The following is a 22505-nucleotide window of genomic DNA, read 5'->3' on the forward strand; positions in this document are numbered from 1 at the left end:
GAATATAATGTCATATCTTCCAATTAGAAACTTGGTACTATAATTCTTAATTATGTATATAGTTTGGATTGAAAAAGTCAAAGTATTGGATCAGTTTATTGAAGTCTGAATTTTTACTTGCCTTCTTATCTGTGCCCTAATCTCATTTTAATTACATGCTTCAGGTAGAATTTTCATATTCTTGTCATATAATAATTTGATCATTTCTTTTAAACTTGCGTATTATTGTATTTCTTCATACTCCCTGTGGATCGACACCCTGAATTATACTACAACACCGCATACTAGTTTGGGCATAATCAAATTTTGGCGTCATTATTAGAGAGTACGGTGCAAGAATCTATACAAGGCATAATTTACTTCAGCAGTTTATAAAGGCGGTAACTTCGTTCCCTCTTTTAGCTTACTGCATTATTTTTATTTATTTTTTGTATTTTAGTTTTAGTATTTTGTTATCTTTCATGTATAGAGACACATTGAGTAGATTTGCTTGTAGGCCTGTGCTAGAGTCAAAATCAAATTTTTTAAATCCTTTATTTGACAATCCATCTAGTTCTGAAGAAATGAGTAAACACGAAAAACAACCCACTAGAACTCTTCAGGATTACCACCACCCTACACGCACAGCCACACCATCATGCATCATGTTTCCAACCAACACTCGTCAACTTGATTGTAAGACAGTGATGATACAATTAGTTTCCAACTTTCATGGTTTAGAGAATGCAAATTCTTATTTGCATATTAAGGAGTTTGATAAAGTAGTTGCGACTTTCCATAATCATAATGCTATACATGATGTTGTGAGACTTAAATTCTTTCATTTCTCTTTGAATGATAGAGCAAAGAGCTGGTCGTATTCACTAAGACCACATTCCATAAGATCATGGAATGAGACGACACAGGTATTCTTTAACAAATATTTTTTCCAACATAAGATCAATGCTTTAAAGATGCAGATTTCCACCTATGCACAAAAGGATAATGAGACTTTGTATCAGACTTGGAAGAGGTTTAAAGAGTTGTTGATTATGTGTTCTCACTATGGGTATAAGAACTAATGCTTAGTTAGTTACTTTTATAAGGGACTTACACTTAGAGAGCGCCAATTCATAGAAATGATGTGTAATGGTGAATTTTTGAAGAAAAATCCAAATGAGACCATAAAATATCTCAATCAACTTGCTAAAAGAGCTCACACTTGGACCGGACCTAGTGCTTCTGAAAGTACAAATAGGTTACGGCCTACTGAAAATCCAAATTACGGTGGAATTTTCCATCTTAGGGAAGAGTATAACTTAAAAACTAAAGTTGAGATGCTTATTAGGGAGTTAGAAGTGTTAAAAACTAAAGATTTAAAGCTAACACACATGGCTACTTGTGTAGAATTCTTTAGATCGTGTTTTGTGTGTGGTGGGATAGATCATCTAGCTCGAGAGTGCTCCACATTTGTTAAAATAAGCGAAATGTATAAGGAATAATATAATGCCTTAGGATTGTGCGACCCGTCTCCCTCTCGAACCCGTCTCCCTCTAAACCCTCGTTACAGTTCTGTCTCGAGGGGGTGGGAGTTTCGGCTCCTTCCCCTCCTTCCCTCCCCCCGTCCCCTCTGTGTAGTGCTCCGTTTTTTTGTGTTTGTTGTGTTTGCAGGCTAAATAAGGGAGAATCGCGAATCTGGAATGTCTGGCAACTATAGATCAACACGCGCCTCTCCATGGCGTTGCCCAGTCGCCGATCTTCAAGACTACCGAAGGCGGCGCCAAACGGAGTGGCGAGTTGCTCGCACGTGCGGCCAAAAGATATCGGAGACGTTCAGTGAGAGGCTCTCTCGCGAGGCCAGAAGGCCCTTTGCCGTCATCATGCGTGGCGGCACTGGGGTCTATGAGTTCGAAACTTGCAAGATCGGTCGACGCTTTCTCCCAACCGTAGCCGCTTGGAGCTTTGTACTTTTCTGTCGTTACAGTGGTTTTCCATTGTATTTTATTTCGTGTCCTGTTTTTCCTTTTTGAAAAATAAAAATCCAAAAATTTTGTCCCTTCAGACCTTAGTCCGAACAATGTATTGTCCCCCCTCCACTTAGGTGGTGTATGGGGTTGGTGCACCCTACTCCGTGTAGTCGGGGTATGGGTTTTGTCACCTGGTTACTGTTACTCTGTCGGGGACAGAGATGTGCACGACGGATCCCTTAGACTTAGGTCTTTAGAGATCTGTCGTCTTGGACTAAACTATGTCAGTCACGGAAGTGTGTTGGGGAGCTATTAACGTATATAATTGACTTTTTTAAGTCAAATTTGTATGTACTATTTAATGAATGAAATGTAATCCTTTTTACAAAAAAAAAAATATAACGCCTTAGGTATGTACAAGAAGTGTTTTGCACCTTTCTTCGATACCTACAATTTGGAGTGGCGTAATCACCTTAAGTTTAGCTGGAAATATGAAAATCAGAAGCTTGTACAACCACCTAGCACATATCCTACACAGTATCATGCATCTTCCTCTTCTAGGAACTCCTTAGAAGATGCTTTACATGTTTTTATTGTGGCACAGGGTAAAACTAATCAAAAGTTTGAGTCTTTGATTATGTAGTTTGTTGAGGAAAATAAGAAGATAAAAGTGACATGTATCCAAGTTGATGAGCACTTTGAGTGTGAATGAGCGTGACAAGTTCACTTCTCAAGCTCAATCCACACCCCAAGGTCAACATATGACTTAAGAAAATTTGAAGGTCAATGCAATTGTGACACGAAGTGGTAAGCCCTTACACATCTCAACAACTGATAAGGTAGAGGATGTTGAAAATGAACAAAGCACTAATAGTGCAGAGTTGCCCAAGGAAGGCAAGGTAATTAAAAGCCCAGTTAAGGTACCATTTCCTCAAGCTTTAAAAGCTGGTATGCGAACTTTGGATTCTAGCACCGAAATCTTGGAGAACCTCAGGCAGGTAAAGATCAATATTCCTCTTTTACATGTTATTAAATAAGTTCTTACTTATGCAAAAGTTCTCAAAGATTTGTTTACAGCTAAGAGGAAGCACCATGTTAAGAAGACAACATTTCTAACAGAGCAAGTTAGTGCTCTAATTGGGTATTGAATTTCTCCTAAGTACAAGGATCCTGATTTTCCAACCATTGCATGTAATATTGGAAATCATGAGTTTGAGTAAGCCTTGCTAGATTTATGAGCTAGTGTAAATTTGATGTCTTATTCCATTTATTTGCAGCTTGGTTTGGTTGAAATTAAGCCCACTTCTGTTGTGCTTCAATTGGCTAACCATTCTGTTAATAAACCGAGAGAGATAGTTGATGATGTTTTGATCCAAATTGTCAAGTTTTACTATCCTGTTGATTTTTTAATTTTGTACACTCAGTCAGTTGTTGAGTCTGACTTTAGAATTCCTCTCATATTAGGTAGATCTTTCATTGCTATGACTAATGCACTTATAAACTGCATGAATGGGTTAATGAAACTCCCTTTTGGAAACATGACTATGGAGGTCAACATATTCTACATCAGTAAGCAGCCCATGGAGGATGATGAGTGCCAACAAACATACATGATTGACGCACTCATAGATAAGGGAGTTCACACAACTTTTGATTCTGATCCCCTTGAATATTTCCTTGTTAATTCTGAATTTGATACTATTAGTGATTCATCTGGTGTTGTTGATCTTTGTGATATTTTTTATAAAACTCAAAATTATGGAACATAGGTTTGGCAACCGAAATTTGAGGAGTTACCTAAGAAAGGTGAAAAACAAATTCTTTCAAGCGTAGAGAGTGTCAAATTGGAATTGAAACCGCCGCCCTCAGGTTTAAAGCATGCATTTCCCGGCCTAGATGACACTTCTCCTGTTAGTATTTTTTCGAAATTGCATGTGGGTAAGCATAGGAAATTTCAGTTAATCGAGTTAGAAGAGTTAGAAATGATGCTTATAAGAACTCTAAAATCTATAAGGTTAAAATGAAAGCATTTCATGATAAAAATATTCTTAAGAAGACGTTTAAGCCTAATGATCGAGTATACTTATATGATTCTAGACTTTACAAGCACTTAGGAAAATTTCGGTCTAGGTGGACTGGCCCCTTTGTAGTAAAACATGTTTTTGAAAACGGTGCAGTAGAAATAGATGACCCTAGGGATGGCCAGGTCTTTAAAGTAAATGGTCCACACCTTAAAATCCTTATTGGTAGACAAGTGCCTGAAGTCAAAGACATTCCACTTGTAGACCCGATCTATCGACCTTAACCACACCATGCATGTATGCTTTTTTTTTTTTTTAATTTTTTTTCCTTTTGTTTTCTTTCCATTCATTTTTTTTCTTTTTGTTTGTTGTTGTTTTCTTTGTTTTCTAATTCTAGCTTAGTGTCATTTCGTCATTTCAGTTTGTCATCTCTTATGCTTACTCAGCTACCCACATCACACATCAGGTGTATTCTACCCTCTTCAATTACTCTCCATTTAGTTTTGATTCTTAAACATTGAGGACAATGTTTTGTTTAAGTTGGGGGTGGTGAAAAGTATGCATTTACAAATACTTGTTAAAACTCTATGGCATGTTTACATGTGTCAGAATTGTGTCAGAATTTTTTTTTTTTTTTAGTGTCACACGTGCATCCCTTCACATGTGTACTTATTCTCATGCATCACCATCTTAGTGAATTCAACAAACTCATCTTGATCATTATGCTGAGGTATTAACAGGATTTCTAATGTACTCATCCAAGTTTTGTAGTAAGATGGTGGTTTGACATATGTACCTAGAGAACTCTTTTGCTTAAGTCCTTATTTGTGAGTTTTGGAGATGATTGAGAGCTAACAAATGCTGAAAATTATAATAAGCATTCATTGATTTTTTGAGTTGAGCACTTCTTTAGAGAATATCGTTGTATAGTTTGTTGTATGATGGTGGATATACTTGAGATATGATGAAAGTCAATTTAAGATTAACATTTGAGCTTTTCAATTATAGACCTCTAGTAGTCAACTTTAAGCCAAGAAATACATATAGCATTTTTTCTTCATATACCTACATTATTCATACATTTTCACATTGAAGTATAACTTATATACTGATTTTTCTTACCCTTTTTACTTCTAAATGTGTACTAGATGTGGAATTTTTTTTTTTTTGCAATGAATAAAAAAAAAAGAGAAAAAAAAGGGAAAAATATGAGTTACAAGGTGTTCAAGTGAGTGAACTTCAAAGATAAAAATACTAAGGCTGGGTAAAAATAACAGAACATCAAGGTGACATATACTTGTTCACCAAATTGTTGAGTTAAAAAAAAAGATTATAAATGGAAAAAAAAATATATACAAAATGAAAAAGATGCATTATTCGGTGATTTGAAAGTCTGAAGAGTACATCAAGTGTGGAATGTGATTTATTGAAATGTTTAATAAGATTCCTTAGATAAGTACTTGGAAGTTTTTGAATCCTTTTGTTTAATTCCTTTTTTCCATATAACCTAACCTAAGTCACATTACAACTTTTTGTTTTGACCGTTCTGATCTCAAGTAAGCCTGTGAAAATAATGGTTGAATATTCTCATTTTGTTAGTGTTCATATTATAAGATCAATGCTTGCTTGTTATTTGTTCATAATTACCTAAATTTTCATGTGATGGTATGTACACCACTTTTCAACTCCATAGAGAGAGCCCTTAGACGAAACACTATTATACCTGTGAGTTATGGAGTTAAACCATTTGCTTGAGATGTTCTTGATGTTGCATATATCAAGATTAGTAGTAAGATGGTATGGCTTGAAGAACACACACACACTCTGTGAATTGCTATAAGTGAATTGATCTTGATGAGTTAATAGATTTCTTAAATTGTTTTGATATGTGAATCTGGAAAATGTGAATTGGTGACCAATTTTAATGATTTTCTTTGGCCTCATTCATCTCTTTTGTCTAGAAATTGTTAAGGACTAACAATAAGTAAGTTAGAAGGTGTGAAAAGTGTACGAAAGTGCACTCTAAATACTCTATTATTATACTAAAATACTAAAATGTGAATAGAAATTATAGGAATTAATATATATTTTTTAATTGAGTTTCTATTTACTTTGAGATACTTTTAAATAGACTTTTATATTTAACTTCAGAGTCTATAAAAAAGAAAGTCAAAGCCTAGTCAAATTCAAATGAGGACTTTCAAGTGGGTAAGACGTTAAAACAAGTTAAGAACTCTCAACGAGTGTAGGACACTTCCAATAAGGATAATGATGGGGTTTAAGAACAATTTGAATAAATAAAAAAATCACAAAAGGAAACTACAAAAAGTTCAAGTCTGAAATTCGCTAGGAGACAACCTGGACATACTTTAGTATTTTGATCATAACTTTTCACTCACATATCGGATTGATGCGATTATTGATACATTGGAAACTATCTTAGAGTATTAGCATTGCATTGGCCATCCTATTATTCAAATTTTAACTAATATGTAGCTTTTTCACTTTTAACTAATCATTCAAAACTTGAAGTTTATATTGGATTAGTTATCACACTCTCTATAATAATAAAATATTATTATTTTTTATTTTTATGTTTTTTTAATTAATTTTTATTTTTTAATTACTTGTTTATTTTATTTTCATAATCTTCAATAACCTCTAACAATTATATTCATTTTTATTTTCACAATCTAACAATCTATAATATAATAATCTTATATGTATATAGATGGCAAAATCTCATATGTAAATAAAAATCTTATATCTATAATTTAATAATCTCAAAAAATACTTTTAGACTTGCTATAGTTCTTTTCATATTTGAAAAGAATAATGAATTTATTGTAGCTTATATTTTGGATGAAACCAATTTAGCTAATTCAATGTGGAGCAAATATGGATGATATTTGCTAAATTTGAAGATGAAAATGCATTGGGCTAATCCAATGCCAATGCTCTTAAAGGGTTACAAATTTGTATCTAAAAATGATTTCTAAACTCAAACTCCTAAATAGCATACGTGGCTAACAAGCTGTGTCCTAAAATTTAAGCTATTTTTTATACGGGAATCATGAAGACATTAGGGTTTCTTTCCTATCCTATATAAGCGTATCATTAACACGAAATTAAGGATTTTTTGGAGGATAGATGGCTCAGTTCTAGTTTTGAGAAGAAAAATACTATTTTTATTTATTTTTAGTTCTTACATGGATAATTAAATTTTGGGTAAAGCCTAGGGCAGAAATTGATCGATAAAAATAATTTGACTTTATTTCAATTCATAGATTAAACTTTATTGTTTAAGATTCTAGGATTCAATTCTCTATTTTTTTTATATTATAAGTTTGAGACAATTATATTAAATCTTGCTATGGTTTGATTTTGTTGAGATAGAAGATTATAAATATATGATTGTGACTTAAACAAGCTTTTCATGCCATTAATATGATCTTTTGCTGCATTATTGTTTGAGAATATAATATCATCTTTAGATCTGATATTTATTTTTATATATGAATACTGTGGTTTGTAAAGGAAGAATAAATTCTAAAATTAAATTTGAAAAAGTAAATGAATATAATGTCATATCTTCCAATTAGGAATTTGGTACTATAACTTTTAATTGTGTATGTAGTTTGGATTGAAATAGTCAGAGCATTGGATCCGATTGATGGAAGTCTGAAACTTTACTTGTCTTCTTATCCGTACCCTAATTGCATCTTAATTACGTGCTTCAGGTAGAATTTTTAGATTATTATCATATTGTAATTTGATCATTTCTTTTAAGCTTGCATCCTGTTGTGTTTTTTCTGACTTCCTATGGATCAACACCCTAAACTATATTATAACATCACATACTAGTTTGGGCGTAATCAAGTCGGGTTATCACCAAGTGAGGGTAATGGATGAGGATATACAGAAAATAGCTTTTCGAACTCATGAAGGTCGTTACGAGTTCTTGGTAATGACCCGACTACCTTCCAAGAGTTAATGAATGATGTCTTTAAACCCTATCTCCAAAAATTTGTGCTGGTGTTTTTTTATGACATCTCGACATCTTGGTCTATAGTAAGAGTTGAGATCAACATTTGGGACGCTTAAGTAAGCTCTTATCCTTGCCAAAAGATCTAAATGTAAATTTGTTGTTGGGGGAATTGATTACTTAGGTCATGTAATTAATGTTGATGGAGTGATGGTTGATGTTTCTAAAGTGACTTATATGCTGCTAAAGTGGCTTGAGCCTAAGAATGTGAAGTCTCTATGGGGATTCTTAGGGCTATCTAGGTATTATAGAAAGTTTATCAGAAATTATGGGGGTATTGCAACCCACCTCACAACTTTACTTAAATAGAATTCTTTTTCTTCAAATGAGGAGGCAAGCAAGGGATTTGTAGCCTTGAAACAGGCTCTTGTACATCCCCTGGTATTAAGGCTGCCGTATTTTAGAAATGGTTTACAGTTTATCATATTTCATATTTTTTCTCATAAAATGCAACGATCACTGTAAGTTATCTTCTAACTTATTGTCAGATTACTGTGTATGTATGTTGGTAAGGGAACCACTATTTGTGTACTTATGTTAGGATCCTGTATGCCATGCTATATCATGTACGTCTCTTACGCATGTTATATTCTGTCACGACATATGTATCTATCATATAATATATTATGTCACGCAATATTTATTTGTTATACAATATACTTGTCATGTCATGTTATTTTTTAAACATTATGCCATGTCACGAAATGTTTGTTTGTGACATATTATGTCATGTCACGAAATATTTGTCTGTTACATGTTATATCATGGCACAAAATGTTTATTTATTACATGTTATGCCATGTCATGAAATATTTGTCTGTTTCATATTATATCATATCATTCATCTCATGTAAATGTCACATTACCTTACTTCAAGTCATCTGTCATTTCGCTTCATGTCACGTCATGTCTCGAGTATAAAGTATATTCAACCTCAATTTAGTTCAAAATCAATTCATGTTCAATTTCACGTCTAACTTTATGTCATGTTTAGTTCACGTCAATTCAGTTCTTCTCATGCCAGTTGTAGTCATGTTAGTACACGTCTTGTTAAATCTCAAGTCACGTCAAGCTTATTTATGATTATGTATGCATTCATGATTTTACTACCATGCATGCATCTTTAACCTATATATTAAGTTATCTATTAACTTATTAAGATTTGTAATCAAATCTCACTAGATAGTCTAAATTAACAATCCCTTCGGAATGATAGATGATGTATCAGGATCTGGAGAACCCATGCATGGGAGATTGGACGAGGTTGAATAGAATATGGAGCAAATAAAGAGTTGATGGAGCTTAACCCCAATTTTCTGGATGTCAGTTTGAATATCATAGTTGAGCTACATGAACGGCTCAATGAATTAGTACAATAATTTTTATTTCCAGACTGTAGTTATGGAGCGCTATCTCCAATATTCTTTATATTACAGACCTATTGGATAAGTACTGTAACCTTTTGGATACCATCTATCACGTGAAGTTTATGAAGCATGTTTATGTTTTGGAATATATTACTTTTGGTACATAGTATTGCTGAAAGAAAAAAATTATCTACTGCGAATATTATATATTGCTAAATGTATGCTAGGTGCATTGCATCTTTAACTGTTAAGAACATTGAACAAGTAACATTGTATTGTATGTCTCGACGCTTCAAGTTTCATCAAATCGAAAATAGTATTTGGGGGCGTCACACTAAGTGTGAGAGGCAAAAGCAAGGGGTGTGGGGTGTAAGGAAGGGAATGCCTAGGTGGATCAGGGAATCACCAATTGATGGAATGTTGGCTTGTGAACGTGGAGGAAAGAAGGCTGAAGTAAGGGGCTATCCTACTGCTGCTACTGGCGGAGTGGGTGAGGTGTAATCGATGGCTGTTTGACTCACTGTCAAGACACTATTTGTGGCAGTTGTGGCATGGCCTTGTAAGGAGGAGGAATATTACTCAAGAAGCTTGGGCTAAGTAGTGATTTCAATGGGACTAAGTAGGACTAACCAAATGGTGTCTAGTTTGGGGTTTAGTTAGGATTTCGATCATAGTTTGGTTCCCGTGTAATTTTTCTTGTCAATTGTAATTACCAAGATGTAAGGGAGTTATTAAGAGTGTAAGAGTGTGTAATTGAGTGGTTAGTTGTATGTGGAATTGATTTAACCAAATGAGAAATCACTTAATCAAAATCAGGTGTAGTTACTGTTTGGAAACCAATTTTTCCTCCAAGGATTAAGGATTTCAGTTGTCTTTCAATAATTTGGCGTTTCATTAGGGTTTCAACCCTCTTTTTGTTGACCAAATGGTGTTTGATGTAAGAGAGCATGATGACAAGCTTGGATCACACTCCATCTCTTCACAATTTATTCTCCTCTTGACATATGTCCTAGGGTTTCCAAGTGGATGGATAGAATTGTGCCATGTGTTAAACTAAAATGCTTTCTAGTGATCCAAAGTGTATTTGGACATTCTGCATGGCAATTTGACAATTGTTTGAACCAATTTCCGCTTGGCTCTCTCCTGAAGGATTACTATTCACACAAAAAATTTGAAACTTTTTATTGCACCATAATATCCTAAATATTCTTACGAGTCTAATGGTACAATTTGTTTCAAAAAATTTTATTCATAAGTGCCTTAATTAAATAAAAATATAACTTTGTCACCATAATGGATTGAAATCCAACTATACTAATGGATTAAAATCTAATCGATTGCTTTAATCTTTTGGATTGTTACATTTATGGGATAAAGGTGATGTTTTTATAAGGCTCGAGATAAGTGACTATGTTCATACCCTTTTTACTGCTTGCTGTAAATAGAATGTCATTTTTGCAAACTATGCCATACGTATATGTTTAAGGATATATTTTATATATATATAAATATATATATATATATATATATAAATGTGTGTGTATCAACTATTCTTTGACAACCCCTTTTCATGTACCCTTATTATTACATGTGATGCATGAATGTCTTATTGTATATGTATAATATCACTATATATCAAATGAATGAAGATAATGAAAGGGCAAGTGAAAAGGAAGAGAAATAAACTGAAATGAATGACTCACTTTTTGAAAATACTAAAAAGGGCCATTACAGCGAAGATGGTATCATGAGGTTGTGCAGAGTGATGAAAAAGCCTCTGCAGAGGACATGATTTGATTTGAACGCACAGAAGGACCAATCTGAACCCAAGCTAAAATCTTATTTCAAAAATAGTCTAATAACAAACATTTATTTCCAAGTTGATCACCACATAAAGTAAAACATTTTAAGGGGCCTTTTCGCCCATTGGGATGGAAAGAAAAACACTACGATCAATGCCCAACAGCCTCTCGGAAGCAAAATGACTTCAAGGGAAAGATTCAACCCAACACCACAAGCCGAAAGCTGAGCATACATATGTTCCGACTAGTGAATTTAGTTACGCAGTTCAGATAAGATATTTTATTAAAAATTAAATAACATATTATTATAATATAGTTTTTTAATATAAATTTTATTTTAAGATTTGAAAAAGTTAAATTTTTTATTATATTTTGTGTGAAAATTTGATAAAATTGTAATGATTATATGAGATGAGTATAATTTAATTTTATGTAGCCAAAACTAACCCTAAGAATTTCTCCCAACTGCCTCTTTATCTATAGAGGATAGATGGCGATCACCAACTACAGTTTTAAATTTCGTACCGTACCGGCTGGTACGGCCGAAATTTTTCGTACCGGCATACCCGTTTCGTACCGGCCAAAATACCGGCCGTATCAGTCGGTACCGGCCTCAATTTCGGCCTGTACTGGCATGTACCAGCCTAGATTTCAGCAGGTACCGGCCGATATTTCGGCCTATATTTTTTTTTCATTTTTTCAAACTACAAACATATTTTCTAACCCCTAATTTAGACTAGACTATTTATAATTTATATATATATGTATTTATATATAATTTTTATATATATTTTTATATATATTTTTATATATAATTTATTTATATATCGACTATCCCGAAACGTTATCCCGAAACGGTACCGGTATTAAAATATTTCGTTCCAGTGCCTTGACCAGTACGACGTCCGGTACGATATTCAAAACATTGTCACCAACTATTAAAATACATATACTAGCATCTCTCTTGTGGTTTATTTCTACAATCATCGTTAAGTACTTTGATTAGCAACTCAATTTTGTAAGGTTGTTGTTCCTCAATCTACCTTTTACTTTATTCATAAAAATTGCAAAAAAGACCCTTTGTATATTAATCTCATATCCACCTCGGTCGGTCTCAGATTATAGCGCCAAAGCTACATGATTATTTTGTTTCCCTGTTTTTTTTTGAAAAATTTTATATACCATACTACCATTTCACTTTTATTCTATTAAGTATGATGTGGTATATTTATCACTATTAAATAATCATTTGTTACATTCTTCTTTATCATCTAATAGTGATGAATGTGTCACATATTATTTAATAGGATCAAAATAAGATGAGAGTGCAGTGTATAACATTACACTTTTTTTTTATTATTATTATTCATAGCAGAATGGGAGGATCTTATACGGTAACAACACGAACTCTATTCAATAGGTCATTTTATTCATCACTTTTACAATTATCACTTTTTCATCGTACATCAAACAATTACATAATTAATTATTTTTATTCATTTATTTCATGTCATACTAAGAAATAATGAAAGCATAATTAAAAAGATGGATATTTATTTTAGAATAATTTTACATATCAATTACTGTAGATACCTATATTTATAATTTTTTTTATAAAGTGTAAGAGTAATTTTTATAAAATATAAAAATATTTTTTATTTGAAATGTGGGTTGATGAATAGTAATTAATTGACCAAGGTCATTGGACTTGCGAGGTCAAGGGCCCAATTACGATAGAAATGGTATTGGGTTAGTAGACTACAATTCAAACACTATTTTCTCATTTGACCCGTCAGTTGCAACTCTGGCGGACCCACCAGAGCCTGGAGCGAAAATATCATCACATCAAAGCGCCTCCTACCTCCCACACCTCCACACTAAACCAATAGGCTACACCTACCCATTCGCAGCCTTTCACGCCAAGAAGTCCGGCACCCGATTCTTCCCAAACTGTTCTTCTTCCCATCTATATACATACACATATAACCCTACCCCACCTACAGGAAGAGCGACCCATCCTCCATGGATTCACTCTCCTCCGTCTCGCCTTCCATTGTTCTCCCTCCCACCAGTGACCCCTTCCGCCTCCGCAGCCGCCGGCGACTCTCCGTGGCTCCTCTCTCCGCTTCCCACTGCCATGGCATCCGTCGTCTTTTTTCCTCTTCTTCTTCTTCTTCTTCTTCTTCTTCTTATTTCGTCGTTGGCTCGTACTCTCCAGAACCTCCCAGAAGGAGAATTATTCAAGTTCCTTTTAGTCTGAGAGGTGGAGCTGCGGAAGAAGAAGAAGACGCCGACGGAAGAGAGGATGTGGAGAGAGCGCTTCACCTGGACGGTACCATTCCTGGAACTTCGGATGAGTTCGTGAAGCGGATGTCGTCGCGTGCCTACGACATGCGTAGACACCTCCACCAGACCTTCGATAGCAGCAGCTATGATGGTATTGCTTCCTTCTTCTTTATTCTGATAATAGTGGGTAGCTCCAGCTGCTGCTCCTGATCTTGATTTTTGCTGTTCCGTGTTAATTGGTTGGATTGCAATGCTTTTCCCTGGGCGTTCGACGGGAATCATTTATAACCATTTAAACATAATTAGGGCCGTAACTCTTTTTGGATCGCCTTCTCGATGTGATGAGTTTTGATCTTTCATAATGTATTTTGCTCCTTTACAGCTGGTCAAAGAGTGCGTCTTGTTTTAATAAATAATTTTTTTTTTATTAATATCAATAGAAAAATAGGGAAAAAAGCCCAAGCACACGGAACAAGAGAAAACACCTAGAACAGCTACTCAAAGAGTTTTTATCGTGTTTTACCATGAAATCTGCAACCTTGTCGTTTAATTTGTTTCTCATCCTCCGTTTTCACCGTGTGAAATGTTCAATCTTCGTCAAGTCTCAGTACAGACCAAATTATGTAGCATTGTTGCATTGATCTCAATGCCTCACTCCCTTATAGTCAACGATATATCGCATTCATTTGGTTTTGTTATTTCTTCCCTTTAGCGTGTATTGATTCGCAAAGGTTCCTTCATACCGGAACCTTGTTTGTGCAGTCTTTGATTTTCAGATACCTGGATCCATGCATAAAATTTAGCTTTAACATACTTTCTCCTCGGTGTGTGTGATTTAAATTATATTGTCATTCGACATTTACAAAAAGTAAATGAATGGTTATTTTGACTAGAGGCGTATACCTTAGGCCACCACTATATATGTTGAAACTTGTAAATTTAACGACATATGCTCTTGAAAGGACGTATACATGTTGCCAGAGTATAGAGAAATGCTGGTTGGCAGGCAGGCAGGCAGTAAGACCTCTCCATCCTGCTTTTGGAGATGTTAGTGCAGTTTCCAATGCCAAAGACATGATCCTTGCGATGAATGCAATGCCTAGAAAGAAAAAAAGAAAGCACTTGCCTGGTGTGTCCAATGTGGGGTAGCTCTGATACTTAGTCTTAAGAGAGGATAACCTAGTATGTGCAGAATGGATTAGACTTTGAGAGTTTCACCTTATTTGTTGAGCTATTTATAGTGGCGGGATCCCTTGATTCTTGGAAACTATGCATCTAAGGGAATCCCCCTTTTGCAGTTGTAGGTGTATTTAATGATTACCCTTGATACTCTCGCCGTTTGGTCAGATCGTATAAGGTGCTTTGTGCCATGTCCTGATTACATCACATTAAATGTACATGCTCTGTGTTAATGTCATGTTTCGTACGCTTTTCAGTCAGGTCCCAGCAACTCAGGTCTTCAAAGTTGGGCCTGCGAAAACGAAGAAAAAAGAAACTGGGAGAGGGCGACTATGGGGCTGAGGAGTCTCCTATGACAAAGTCAGTAGAGTATGTTGGAAGTTTGTAAATAATGAGACAGTCCATAGACCAGAGAGTCTTTTCGTACCTGGAAAATGCTATATATACCGAGAGTCTAGGGGGGACAGATCGTGCCTGCCCCTGTGAAGCTCATGTCCTTTTGACTATTCCTTTTGGTAGAGTTCTTTAAATGGGCGTACTTCTGCGACGGCGCTATTAATGTGACTTGTTACTCAGATAGTGGTATCATTAATGCAGCGTAGTTTCCTAATTTGTTTTACTCTGCTGGTGTCTTCTGTGGTCCGTCAATATTCCCTTGTCAAAAGATCAAAGGTTCTTTATCTTTCCCGTTCCTCCCTATATGAGTGTCCCCATGAACGGGATGCAGCCGAGTGACGTCAGGCTTGTCTGTCCCATTAGCTATCATTGCTTACTTTCCTTTGTAAGCGAGTTGCTTCGTAGGCAAGTTTGGATCCTGGGGCCGGGTATCGGGACGAAGCCCATTACTCTCGACCGAGCACCTAGTGGGCTTATGAGGGAAAAATCCCCTTACACTCTACATCCCTTTGAATATCCTTTCTACTTTGCTAGGTACTCTCCTAAATACATGGTACCAAACTTCTTGGCCTCAGCCGAGATTACCCCTTCTTTCTACTTCTCTAGGTACTCTCCTGAATATATATCTAATTATGCTCAAGTGTAACTCATGTACTGGACTGTTAACCACATTGGCATCTTTTGTTGTATCCTAACCATTCAATCATCAATCATTTTGGTTGAGATATATCATTGTTATAGATCTCTCTCTCCCTCTCTCTCTCTCTCAAATGCAGTGTCCATTTATATCAAGTGTAAACTTGAGTATTCCAAATTTTACACATTCATTCATGGTTCACTGATGTTACATTGGTACATGTGGGGATATGCTTTATTTCTACAAGTCTTGTTGTTCTGTTCATATATGGTGTAATATTTTTTTGTTATGTGAAGTGTTTCTCAATTCTGGTCATTTGATTTTCATACAGTACTGGAGGCCAACCCTTGGAGAGAAACTTCAAAGCCTGTTTATGTACTCACCCAGAGGGAAAACCAATTATGCACAATGAAAACCCGACAGAATCGCAGGTCTCCTTTGGTTTATTGTCCATCATTCTTTTGGATAGTTATTACTGTTGCACTGGATCCATTGTTTTGTTCTTTCTGTAACAGTGAAGTTGAAAGGGAGCTAGGCTTATTGTTTTCCAAGGGAGGAAAGCGGAGGTCTGGAATTGGAAATCAGCCCAAACAGTCAAGAACTGGCACGAAGTTTCAGATGCTTGTTGAGGATATTAGGGAGGGAGTGCTAGTAAGTGTAATAGCTTTGGTTTTTGAGTAGTATATTTTGTTGGATTAGTATTCGTGAATGCAAATACATGAGCAAGACCCTATTATTTGTGGGTAACTGCAAATATATTGTTCAAGTCTACCATCACGGTCTCTGACACTAATTACCCACTTGCTTACCCGCGTGGACCCTTTTGAAAAAGAAAGTCACTCTAGTCACTGCATCCCCTGCCACTTTCTGGTGTGAATAGTTCAATGCAGGTTAATATCTTTGGCATATTAAAAACTTTTATTGGTGTTGCAGGTATTTGAAGATGAAAATGAAGCTGCGAAGTATTGTGACTTACTGCAAGGCGGAGGTCAAGGTTGTGACGGTGTCGCAGAGATAGAAGCCTCCTCAGTAAGAACAAAGCAATCTTCAAATCTGACACTATATGATTCTTTATAATAAGACTTTCTAAATTATTTGCAGGTTTTTGATCTTTGTCAAAAAATGAGGGCTCTTGCAGTTCTCTTCCGTCGTGGGACGACACCACCTCTACCTCAAAGCCTTGAGCTCAACCTGAAGGCACGGAAGCGGTCACTTGAAGACACCGAGGATTTGCAATGAAGTTCCTGTAGTTCAAAGGAAGAATGTGTACAAGAAACTATGCCATCAGCATTAAAGAATGAAACTTGATACTGTAATATAAGTTTTCTTAGCCGATTGAATACAGTCATTTGTAAGTGAATTATACAGCTCGAATGAAAATTGTATATTTTGGTTTATCTTCAAAGGTCATGATAATTCCATATCTTATGAACAAGTCAAAGCAACATACATGGGGTGCCGACATGATTGTCTGTTTCGTATCTTTTGGGCTGCATCTTGATCTCGTCTTTTAAGCTTCACAATGCTCTGCATAGAACCTTAGGTTCTTGTCCGCAGGTGGGCTCGAATGAATATCAGAGGGCTGCCCGATCGTCAGGAGAGAGAGGTTTCTTGAGAAGCGGCAAGTCGAACCTGGGCGGATGGGGCTGCCCAGGTTTAGGTGGGAAGCCTCGAGGGAAGTATGTCGAAAATATTGAACATAACGCTTTCTTTTGGGAATTATTGTTAAATCCAAACAAGTTTAATGCCATAAGGTCCACATTAATGTTTTAAATTCAAAACTATGGTCTACAGCTGAATAATATTGGAGAACTTCATAGCAACAAGAACAGAGATGAGCAACAACTACCACTGTACAGGCTTTTGGATTATAATTTTACTCGACTTACATTTTATTTTGATTTCGGTTTATGTATTCAGTTTATAATAAGATGAAATGAGTTGAAAAGAGTTCTAAAAACAAACGAGGCAACTTCTAAGTTACAGATCCTAAGGCTCGTTTTCAATTTTAGTAACAAACTTTAATTGAGCAAAGCCATTTAAGATTGCTGGAAAAGTTTTAAAACCCAAAACTTAAATTTAACAGGGCATTTTAATTGCAATTCGATCTAATATCATTAGGATCAAAATATGGATAATTTTATGAAAAATTATATTCACCATCCTCACATACTACATCATATTTTTTTTTCTCTTATCAAATGTGTGCCCTATTGATGATGAGTAGAATAATTCAATTAGTTTAAGAAGAATAAAACAAAATAAATAAATAAATAAATAAAAATGTAGTGTGTGATATGTGGGATGATAAGTAGCAAAACTCTCATCAGCTCTATGGTTGCGCTCTATAACCCACGCCCCATGCATTCCCTTCATACTTTGTAATTTTTTTTTGCTTCAGTTCTTTAGAGAGAAACTAGAGAACTATTGAGGCTGATTTCTGGCAGTCGATTATCATGACTCAACCTTCGTGTCTTTTGTTCTATTTTGAGTCTAGTTTATATTGATATATGTTGGATAATTATGCATGGAGTATTGATTGGTGAAAGTTTGGTTTGAACATGCAAATGTCACAGTGGAGACAGTTTTTGTGTTTGTGTGAAACTTTGATATTTTGATGAAGTTTTTGAGTTTTTGGTGAAATCTTGGGTAGATCTTAATATGGTAAAGTGTTAACGTGTTAATATGCAAGTTATGTTAGGATTTATAGCAATGTTAATATTTTTATAAAATATTTTTGCATGATTTTGGAAAGTTAAAGACTAGATGATTCAAAATAGTTTTTGTTTTTGTGAAGTTGTGATCTTTGGTTATGGAAACTTGATCTCATGGCTTTGATATTCATATATGATAATCTTGAGACTTTGATCTATGTGTTAAGAGTTTATATTTGGAGAATATTGATTTAGATCTTTGATGCAATGATTTTATACATGCAAGAGTTTGTTTAGGACTCAATCTAGAGGCACTCGGGTATGAGTTATGTTTTAATGAAATTTTTGTCATGTAATTCTAGATTTAATGCTTAGTTCAACTTAGAACTTGAATATGAGGTATTTGGTTATATTTCTTGAAGTTGTATTGCTTGCAAATCAAGAATCTAATGTTTTTGGTTTCAAGTCAAAAGCATGATGTACATGGTTTTGATGTTTTAGTGCAAGCCAATTATGTATGTTGTATTTTTATGATTTTAGTTGTTTAATCAAGCATCTATCACTTATCTTTGAATTATCAACATGTTACGAGTGTGATTAAGGACTTTTGGATCCTTGAAGTTGATTTGAAAAGCATTAGACCAAAAACATCAAAAGTTAGTCCTGTTTGACCTAAACTTGGTGTTTTAGCATTTTTGTTGATGTAGTGAGTTTAAAATTTTTATGAAATATGTATTTTTATATCTTAGCATGATTTTAGAATCTAGGATATGATTTTTTGAATGTTGCAAAAATTGGTTTAAGCATGTTAGTTGATGATTGGTCAAATTGCAACAAAAATAAGTTTTTGGCCCTTATATGTGAATTGACCTAAGCATAGTTCTCCTAATTTTTTTGTATTTTAAATCTTTCTGATTGGATATTTGGCTTTAGAAAAAAAAAATTTACATGAATAATGTAAAGTTTGGTAAGATTTGGAGTTAGTATACAAAATCCTTATTTTATAGGTAAAATTGTAGTTTTCTACAGGTAGACGGGTAACTTTGCAATTTTAACTATAAATCAATAAAGTTTTATATTTCTAAGTATTCAGTGAGATATTCTAATACTTAAAAATATCTTGTTTCAATTTACACTTTTTCCCACTACTCTTTACGTAATGCTAAATCATAGTAAGCCAGCCTCTACTTTACTTTTGGTGTAGTTATATACATATGGTGGTAAGATTATTATTGTCATATTCTTCTCACTTATAATTATTATAAATTTTTATAATATGTGGTACCATGTCATTTATTGCAAGTACATACTTATCTATTACATGCCTTGTTATGTTGTGTCATAGTCACATGTTTATTTTGTTATATGCCATGTCATGCTACATACATAGAATATGTCATGAAAAATATTTTCAAGTTAACTAGAGTCTTTTATTTTTATCACGATCCCAAGTGCTAGAATGGGGAGTTGCTCTAGTGGAACTCCATTGTCCATGCTAGAGTGTTTAAACTATGGTGAAATTTCCTAAATTGAATAGGTACCGTTTGTAACAACCAGCCAGAAATTTAACAAATGAATGTCATGTCAGTTCAGTTCACGTTAGTTCCAGCTAAAGTCAATTCATGTCACGTATTTGCCAAGTCACATCACGTTTATTCATGTTCAAGTCAGTATTCTTGTTTTACTGTCAATGCAACGATACGGAGCTTATAGTCTTGATGCTCCATTTTATCCATAGTTTGTTGGCTTCTTTGGCCTAGTTGCATGCGCTACCTGAAAGACTAGCCTAATCGATATTAGTAGTATTTAAATGTACTTAAGGAATGTTGCCTCCAATACTCACAATGTTACAAATATTTGGACATCCACTATAACTTTTGAACATCTGTTACATGGATTTAATGAAGCATGTTTTTTTTTTTTTTTTTGGATATGTTATATCTAGTGCATAGTATTGCTTAAAAAGATTATCCACTATGAAAATATTGCAAATGTTAAATGCGTGCTAGGTGCATAGCATCTTATTTATCATAAATGGGGCAGGTAACCTGGTATTGCATATCTCAATGCTTCAAAATCCACCAAATCTCAAGCGAAATCTGGGAGCGTTACAATAAACTTACTTAACATAATATACTAGTTTCTAAAAGGCAATAAAAGTCAAGCCCAGCTCATGACAAGCCCCATGTGAGAATTCAACTCTGTCTTAGAAATTTAAAATAAAAAAAAAAGAAAAAAAAAAAAGAAAAGGCACTTGGCTAAATGGGCTTAAGGCCCAAAGCTCACTTTAAATTTAAAAGGGTAAAACATTTTTCTGGAAAACACAAAGGTTGAGAAACAAAAAGAGGAAAATAGTCGTGTGATGCTCACCAAGAGAAAGAGGGAGAACTAATTGTGACGGTGGTGGCTGGGCGAGTCAAGTTCGACGACGGTAAACTGGAGGATCTCTCTAAACCATCAAGAGAGAGAAATTTATTTGGTGCTTCACACTAAGAAACGACAAGGCAGAGGGAGGGAATTGTCAACTTGGCTAACTGAGGGAGGAAGGGACAAGCATATGAGTTCATGTGGCTGGGTTGGCAATTTCTGTGGTTACCGAGAGGTGTTCCGACTTCCTTTGTGGTGGTTGACAATGGTAGAACGAAACAGTCAGGTGTTATTTGATTATTCATGGCAAAAAGAGGGGAAAAACGACGGAGGAGAGAATAGAACTTACCGACGATGTCCTTTTGATTATTTTGGTGAAGTGAGTGTTTCGATTTGTCAAGAAGAAGAATGTGGTGGTGCTATGGGGAAAGCTAAGCTAATGTTGTGTTGAAGAAGAATTTGCTTTCATTGGGGGTCTTGGCCGCACTAGTATTGTTGGTTTGTTGAAGGGAATATTGTGAGAAAAAATAGAAGATATACGTGAGGGTTTCATACTTGTAAAACCATGGCTATAATTTTTGAAAAGTTTTAGGGCAAGAAAACAAATCCTCCCAAAAGAAAAAGGCGTGAAGAAGAGTGAAGAAATAAACACAGATCCTTAAAAATGGATTTTAAAATAATAATAATAACAACAACAAAGACGACGACGACAACAACAACAACAATAATAATAATAATAATAATTCTAAACCCTAATTTAAGACCCATATGTTAAACTACTACTTCTAGTTTAATCACTCCAAAGTGGACACGGGAGTTCCACTAGAATATACTCTTATCCCTATATCGAGGTCGTGTCAAAGAGTCATTTTTAATCCACAACCTGAAAACTATGTGACCTATAAAACATTTCATGTGACCATGTACTTATGCTTAATATGAAGTAGATGCATCATGTATACAGCTTGAAAGAATTAAAACATTCAAATACATAAATATAAACAAACACTTGATAATTCACTATGGCATATACAACTCGAATAGGAAACTAATCATCTTATTCAACCCAAGATTCTAGCATGTATAAACCAATCATATTGTAAAGAACATCAAGCATGTAGAGATCACAATCAAACATGTTATTATCGATAGGCAACAAAAAACAATAACAAGATGCAAAGTTTACACAAGAACATAAATACGTTATCTAAGGGTAAGTTAGATGCTAACTTACAAAGCTTCCAATGTATTCAATGATCAAACAATCTGAAATTATATGCATTAAACAAGGTTTTCGAAATCAAAGCACTAAACTAAGTGTGTGATTCATGTATCAATGGTTTAGACTTCCTAACCCTAATCAATTATAAGCCATTTTTGTGATTTTCATAAACATATACACACATATCATGACCCTAGGGTTGAATAATACTAACCCTCCATATCCTTGTGTGAAACCCTATTAGCCAAGTTGTGTGTGTATTGACAAGTGTGGTTTCACTCAAACAAATCTTAGTAGCCTAAGAGTGTATAGCACTCAAGATTGTGCTTCTTCAAATAGTGACTAGATAAAACTCCTCATAAAACCCTATTTATGATCGAAAACTCTTTAAATATCCAAGAGGTTTCTCTTTTCTTATCTTGCCATCAAAAACTCGATTTTGAAGAAAAGCTCTAAAGGATAACCATACTCTTCCTCTTCCTCTGCCATGGGCACTGGCCATTAATATTCCAATTTATGGGTCCTCTTACCTCCACTCATTCTCTCTCTCATCATTATTTCTGCTAGAAAGTGAAAAGCCACG

The 22505-nt window shown here is 34.7% G+C and overlaps 1 protein-coding gene across 1 annotated transcript; it reads left to right on the top strand.

Moving 5' to 3' along the window:
* Positions 1 to 13045: 13045 nt before the first annotated feature.
* Positions 13046 to 17076, top strand: LOC121260921. The gene is made up of 5 exons (XM_041162997.1): positions 13046 to 13618; positions 16011 to 16110; positions 16195 to 16330; positions 16613 to 16708; positions 16781 to 17076. Exons 1-5 carry the CDS (start codon positions 13204 to 13206, stop codon positions 16916 to 16918), a joined length of 885 nt encoding a protein of 294 aa, XP_041018931.1. The 5' UTR covers positions 13046 to 13203; the 3' UTR covers positions 16919 to 17076.
* Positions 17077 to 22505: the final 5429 nt, after the last annotated feature.

Source organism: Juglans microcarpa x Juglans regia, chromosome 4D (genome assembly GCF_004785595.1).
Source record: "Juglans microcarpa x Juglans regia isolate MS1-56 chromosome 4D, Jm3101_v1.0, whole genome shotgun sequence".
Classification (NCBI taxonomy): domain Eukaryota; kingdom Viridiplantae; phylum Streptophyta; class Magnoliopsida; order Fagales; family Juglandaceae; genus Juglans; species Juglans microcarpa x Juglans regia.